At 38.4% G+C, this 7,464-nt stretch overlaps 1 protein-coding gene across 1 annotated transcript in view; it reads right to left on the bottom strand.

Moving 5' to 3' along the window:
• Positions 1-7,464, bottom strand: part of CACNA1I (calcium voltage-gated channel subunit alpha1 I) — a 370,590-nt gene that overhangs the window by 77,635 nt on the left and 285,491 nt on the right. Inside the window, exons 28-29 of the mRNA XM_072421248.1 lie at positions 5,542-5,859; positions 4,337-4,483 (exon numbers count right to left, since the gene is read on the bottom strand). Of these exons, the coding sequence (XP_072277349.1) occupies positions 4,337-4,483; positions 5,542-5,859 (465 nt within the window). The remainder of the gene's footprint in view (positions 1-4,336; positions 4,484-5,541; positions 5,860-7,464) is intronic.

Below are 7,464 nucleotides of genomic sequence, written 5' to 3'. Positions count from 1 at the left end.
ACAATAACTGTGTACTGTAGTCTTCTTCATGGGTAAATAAGGCATCCCCCTGAAAATAAGCCCTAGAGCATATTTTGGCCTTCAAAAAAAAATAAGACAGTGTCTTATCATCGGGGAAACAGGGTATGTTATCCAGGTATACTACAACACGAGTGTAGCAGAGATCACAGAAAAATGTCATTAACAAAGTTCTGAAATACAGCAGGGGCATTACAAAGCCAAAATGGCATGGCAAGGTATGCATAGTGACTGAGTGTTGAAAGCGGTTTTCCACTAATCCCCTTCTTTGATTCAGATGAGGTTTTAGGCTCCACACAGATCTAGTTTAGTAAAAACAGTGGCACCCTGGATATGGTCAAACAATTCCGAAATCAGAGGCAAAAGATATCTATTTTTAACCAACATTTTGTTCAGGCCCCTGTAATCTATAAGGGGATGCAGAGACCCATCCTTCTTACTGACAAAGAAGAAACCAGAGACAGCAGGTGAGGTGGACTTGCGAATGAAACCCCTTTTGAGGTTCTCTTTAATATATGTAGACATAGCCTGGGTTTTGGATCTGGACAGGGGATAGACACAGTCACGAGGAGGCAAAATACCAGGTAACAGCTCAATGGAGCAGTCATAAGTACTGGTTCAATATTCAGAAGACAGTTGTGATAACAGCTAGAAACCCAGGACAGAGTGTCTCTATAGGTTCTGCTGAAAGTTCAGTAGCCTTAGGTGAGTTAACAAGAGGGATAGGAGTTTGTAGAAGTTGCAGGCACGTTCCTGGCATCGGTCGAATTTAACAGCGGCATCCAAACTCTCAGGTGGAGGATAGTGCAAGAGAATCTATAATCATTTCAGACAGTCCTAGCCTGAACTGAGAACAGAGAGCCATATCATTCCACTGCGAATCAGCAGACCACCGGCAAAACTCAGAGCAGTACTCCCCTGCGGTTCTGTGTCTCTGGTGCAAGGAACAGAAAGCAGATTCAGCAGATGCTGCCCGATCTAGATCGTCTAATAGAAGACTAGGTGCCTGGAAGAATGAATCTACAGAAAGAAGGGCACTATTACCAGGTAGCAAACTGAAAGCCCAGAACTGAAGATCACCTTGCAGTAAGAACATCACAAGGGCAATTAGTTCTTTGGAGCCAGAGGGGTCTGGGTGAAGACGAAAGTATAGTAGGTAAGCAATTTTGAAGTTTGGAAACATTTTCTGCTCGCCAGAAAAACGATCTGGCAAATTCATCTTTGGCTCAGGTGAAGGAGAGAAGGAGCAGCAGCGGCACTGCCCTGCAGGGAGGTCTGGAGTTGCTGCATGTGAGATATTAAGTCCTGTAGTACCTGCAAAACTTGATCAGTCTGAGCCTTCTGATGTTCAATTCGTCACACCAAGGTTGCAGGGTGCTTGGCAGAAGAATGTCAGCAGAGTTCATGGCCTTTGCAAACTGTCACAGATTTACTACAAGTATAGGGAAGTGGAACCTCTATGCAATCTGCATGTTTGGCGGAGGTATAAGCTGAGGCGCAGAGTCTAAGGAACCACCCAGTGTTCACCAGAGCACTCCGCAAGGGATGGACTTTGCTGCGAACAGCTCCCAGGTTGAGGCCCTCAGACACATCCGTGTAGAAGGCAGCTAACTGCAGCTGGAACCAAAGCGTAGTGCCAAATCAATAGGCAATCTCGAAAAGCAGAGCAGGACCAGGTCAGGAAAAGCAGCGAACAATCAAAGTCAAACAAGCCAAGGACAGAACCAGGGAATCAGCACTTAGAAAGAGACACGAGATGGAGCCTCAGGTAAACGCACCTATTGCAAAGTCAAGGAGTGTCAGTCTGAACACAGCTTATATAGTGAGGCTAACAGGCAGGCTGGGCAGGGACTGAATGAGTAGGTGCATATAAATCAACTGGAAAACTCAGGCGACCCCTCTACCTCCAGGACCTGGACAGAGCAGCCTCAAGCAAGGTAAGGAGACAAACTGCTGCTGATCTGACATATGTCTGGTGAACAACAAGTACCAGATCAGCTGTGCTGCTGATCTGTGACACTTACTATTGCTAGCAGGCTCAATGTTATCAACATTATTTCCCCATTATAACTACTTTCCTATAAACCTTTTATAACTGCTTTTCCTTATTAACTGAGTTTCCTCTATAAGTGAATACATTTACTTTTACTAATACATTTTGTGTTGTATATATCTGTACCAACGTAATGTGGTAAATCGTATTTAAAGCACAAACATTTATTTTTTGGTTTTGAACAGAGTGGGAGAAAATAGGAAACCCCTATTGGAAATGTATAGCTGCTCGTGTCCCTGCTGAATAAATGTACCATCTCTGTTTTTCTTAGTGACCATTACCAAGAAAATGCTGAACAGATAGAATGTGATGGGAATGTGATAGTAAATCCAAAACCTTACAGTTGTAACCAGAACAAGATCTGAGGGTAAATCTACCAAAAAGGACATTTGATCTAGTTGGGGTATTGCCCTCACTTTGTAGATATTTCCTTTCACTTTTGCATCTTCAGCAGAAAGATAAATGGAAATCTCCCCAGTGGGACACAGAGTGCAAAATGATAAAAAAACTAAAACAGTACATAATAGCTTTACATACTAATCACATTAGGATATTAAAATAAGGGACAACCTACCACCCCCAAAGCAAGACCTTTGTTTTATTGCCTGTAGGCTAGGTCTTGATCCTTATGTGTTTTTTGCTTTTATACTTGGTCATATATATTGATGCCTATTAATGTAGCTTGCAAATGGGTGAAGTAAACGATATATACCATATATTACAATGATGTATGGAGACAGTTAAAGAAGTGATTTAACAAATACAGAAAGCTGTCCTATGAATTAAAAGATGTAATGGAATGCAGTCACCTCTGAATTGGAAAGCAAACATTTTCATTTACACCTCACATAGAAGAGCTTGAAGTAAGTACAGACAATCAGTCATTGTGGAACCTCTTACCCTTTGTTGAGTTTGTGCTATATCTAGGTCTTTAGTTTTTGTAACCTGGATTTAAAGATATCAGCACTAGGGCTGAAATGTATTAATTCAGATGAATGAAAAATGTTTTTTCTTACCCAGAAAACCTTATTATAAAAATGCTTTTTAGCAACCAATAACAAATATACTGTGTATCCAATCAGACATAATGATCAGGTAATTGTACACACTATAGGCTTCCAGCTTACTTTATAGAACAGAACAAAGAGTAATGACATTATTCTGAGTTGTTGAACCCATATAAAGAATCAAACCGCATATAAACTGCAGTATGAACCCTTTCACTGGAGCACCAACAATGGGACTGACTATCAACATTGGAAGAAAACTAAAGTACTTTCCCATAGCAAAAAGTTTCTCTTTTTTATCTAGCAGAAGAAACCTAACTTATAGCCACTGCCAGTGATACCACGTATCACTAGTTTTCCTTGCATTTATATTTACAAATCAACAACAGCAGGTCGAAGAATCTGGGGCTTTTAGTACACCTGCAATCTGGCTACAACATTTAAAAAAGTACTATAAAAAGAAGATATGCCTTGTTACTATGTATGCTTTATTGAAAGATTTATTGGATATACACATGCCATATCAAAGTTAATGGTCTTATTCAATAAATTATTGCAATTACAGTTTCTCCACATGCCTGAGAAGCATGTAAAGATTGGGCCATTTTGATCCTGCATTCTAAAGCAATCAAATGGCTATGTGGTACCAGGCTTTGTTTGTATTTGGTCTTTGCTTGTGTGCAAACATAGCAAAGCAAAAAGAAATCAGTCAAAGCCACCCATGGCCACCTAAGCTTGTATCTGGAGAGAATTTATTGTATAATAGATGATCCTGTTGCATTTCTGTATCACATGGACCATAGGCACAACTAATTTGAACTTGAACATAGCTCCACCACACTTCATTCACTTGCCATTGAGAGGCTGTACACTAAAAGCGACATATGTGAGATATCATGTGTTCCAGCATTCTGGAATTTTGGAAAGTTGAGATATAAGGCTTAGAACATTTTTTTACATAGGGCCTAATATATTAGCTAATAGGATATGTGTTTAGTCCAGTTCTTTGTTTTGTCTAATAAGAGAAAGCTAGATCTAAAAGTTCACTATTTGTTTTGTTGGTTTTTGAGTCAGAGATCAACCATTTGAAATATGCAGCTGTTTGATTTTTAGGTTCTGTGGAAAACTAAAGATCCAGATTTAAACTTCAATCGTCTATATTCACTTGTAACACAGCAAGTAATTACATTGCAGTTTATTAAAAACATCAGATTTGAAATATATGCCCTTAGATTCGCTATTTAGAAGCTGACTTTACCTCCTGCTTGTCATGGTCACATTTTTCACAGACTGCTGGTGAAGAATAGTGATGAAAAACCGATCCAGACAAATTGTCAATTATCATCAGTTCCCCTTCAAATGTGTCTTTAATTATTAATGAAACACTGTCAAGCCACAAATTCTCCTAAAGAAAAAAAAATAAACACCAGACATAAGGTGATTTCAGCTTGGTCAAAATACAAATGGAAAGCTCTTCTTGCCATAAACAGCTTTACATGAAGTTTCAAAACAGAAGCATGTGAAAATCAGACCATTTACTATTCCCCTATTCATTCCTCAAGAACAATGCATGCAACACATTTGTTTAACAGGGTAAAGATAAAATGTGTCACGCAGTAATTCTATCTGGATTTGAATGAAAACATGTTACATTTGATGGAGTTTAGTCTTTTTGCAGGCTGCTTTCTGTTTTATTATAATTACAGAATCTAAAGGAAATTTTTTATCTAAAAGAAAAAGTATTCAATATTCTATTGGAAAAACAATGCCAGCAAAGTAAAATTATATTTGTTAAAAAAGTTTAAAAACTTAAAACAAATTGAATTGACTGCATTTAAATTACCCTTACTTACCCTTACTTACTTACCCTTACATGAAGTCTAGAATCTACTTAAATCTTTTTACCTTCTTTTCATTTTCTTTTTCATTGTAAAGCACATCTCCCAGTGCACTGACAAGAGCATTCCCACTTTTAACAACAATCAGCCAACAGAAATATTTCCTATTATTACCTTGGCAACATAGCTTTATAGTTGCTAATGTACTGCTAATGTGCTAGTAGTGTGATAAAAATGCTCTCAGTGTATAATTCCATGCAGTACACCATTTATCCCAGCATCCACCATAATGGGTTTCTGTACTTTCATGGCACTGCCACAAAAAGGGAACTTTATTCACTTTTTAGAGTATTCTACATATACGTTTTTTTATTCTTTATATTACATACTTGTTAAAAATGTTCCCCATACAGAGTGGAGCCTGTATGAAAAGAATATCAAACATATGTATGTCAGCATGAGTTCTAAATATGGCAATTATTTCTAAATGTGACATTGTTCTCCTTATACAGCATTTGGGGAGTATACACTAGGAGAAATATGCAAGAGAAGTACAAGTCCTATCTTGTGTAGATGGCCTCCAACTTGTAAAGGATGGATATCTTTTTATTAGTTGTCCACCTACCTGGGCTGGAGAAAAACATCTTAAGCTACGGTGCCCTTCTGTTGCTGGTCTTCCCCCATGTCCATTATCTAAAGCAGAAACAGGTGAGGCCTGAGAACAAAGTCCATGAGCCAACTCCATCTCAATTTCAGCATCCAGCTCTGCATCCTCTTGTGCTTCTTTATTGCTGTCATCCAGATGCTTCATTAACACAGCAACTACCACATTTATTAGTACAAACTGAGCTGTCAGCACAAAACTGACAAAGTACAGAGGTGAAATAAACTGTAGGTTGCTCAAGCAGCTTCGGTCATCACTGGTACAGTCACGTAGTGTATCCTGTTGGCAGATAACAATACAATATCATGGTCTAGATTAAGTTATTACAAGTAAAGAAATAATATTATGTATTGTGTATAGAGAGGAAAACTGTTTCCTTCTTGTCTATAAGTAAAATGCTTACCACTTACACTTGAGCATCTTCATGCCTCATTTTTCTGTATCAGTGTTAGTTAATCTAATGTTAATTTTGAGAAAATGTATACATTTTATTTTTTATATTTGTTGCAATAAAATTATATTTTTCGTACAAACCATTGCAAAAGTACTCACAAATAAAACCAAGTTTTTTTCAATTCTGCATATTTCTTTTATGCTTTAGAAAATTAGGCAAGAAATAGAGGCTGAAACCTGGGAATGAGAGGAAAGAATCGCTGTTTTGTACCTTCTGAAAGAATCCTCCTGTCATAAATTAGAGATATGTTGGAACCAGTAACCTACAAAGTTTAACGGATGACTCTTTCCCTTTTTTAAATGTAGGTGGGGTTAAATATTCATGCCAAATAAGTTTTGTTTGTAGATTTTTTGGGGATTTAGATCCAGCTAAGGTAAATAGTTTGAAAGAGCTAAAGGCATTTGTAAAGGTCTCCTGCAGACAAGAAGGGTGCGTGTATACATAAAAACAAGGTACACTTTTCAGCAGTGTGCACTAAGGTGTGATTCAGGGTGAATTATCCATACCAAAAGAGGTAACCTCGAGCCACACATGGGGTGGAATTGCTAGGGAGTTTAAAAAGCTTACCTGGTAAGCAGAGCTGGTGGCGTGGTCCAGCGATGCCCGGCATCTTCCTTCCCTGGCGATGGCGGCTGGGCATCTGTGTAACCTGGTGATGCCCGGCCGGCATCTGCATCCCTGGCGTGTGAACATTGGAGACACGAGGCCAGAGTAAGCATATGGGTGCAAGTGTGTGGCTGGGGGGTGGGACCATGGAGCTTGGAGGTGGGAACAGGCAGGAAATTTAAATTACTAAGTATTTTTAAATGTTCCGCTTGTACATTTAAAAATACCTAATTTTCATACCGCCTGGGAGGTTAATTATTTCATCTATTTCATCTAGATGATCTAATGAGTCTTACCTAAACAAAGTGGAGTTCGCTAAAGATTTGTTTTGTAGGCTTTAACAGCCTACCATTAATTTAGCATAATCTAGTCTGTGAGGTCAGAAAGGTGTTAGGGAAACTTCTCCACAGTCATTTCCTGACAGTAAAATGTGGACGATAGCCCTTTTTCTAGTAAAATTCTCAGGACAAAGATGAATAACTGCAAGACAGCCTGGAAGTAGTAAAAAGTCAATTAGGGTCATTTTGCAATCTTTTCAGCAAAAGAAAATCAGACAAGTGATCATAATTAGGAAAACTCTTATCAGAAGTCTATAAGAACTCAATGTATCATCTTACCTAAAAGGTGTTAAATAGAATCTTTGGCATACATTACCCGACTAAATAAGACTATCCCTGACCATCTTCTGAATCTGGTACAAAACTACCAGAAAATGCTAGACAAATGAAGTCTAGATTAAACAGAGCTCAGGATGCAACCCATGTAAAGCATGTGTAGGGGTATAACCAATACAGCCATTTCTTCGAATAAAGCTTATTGTGCAA

The sequence above is a fragment of the Pyxicephalus adspersus genome, chromosome 8 (genome assembly GCF_032062135.1).
Source record: "Pyxicephalus adspersus chromosome 8, UCB_Pads_2.0, whole genome shotgun sequence".
Taxonomy (NCBI): Eukaryota; Metazoa; Chordata; class Amphibia; order Anura; family Pyxicephalidae; genus Pyxicephalus; species Pyxicephalus adspersus.
Note: the sequence above shows the minus strand (reverse complement) of the source record. Positions and strands in the feature narration are given on the sequence as shown.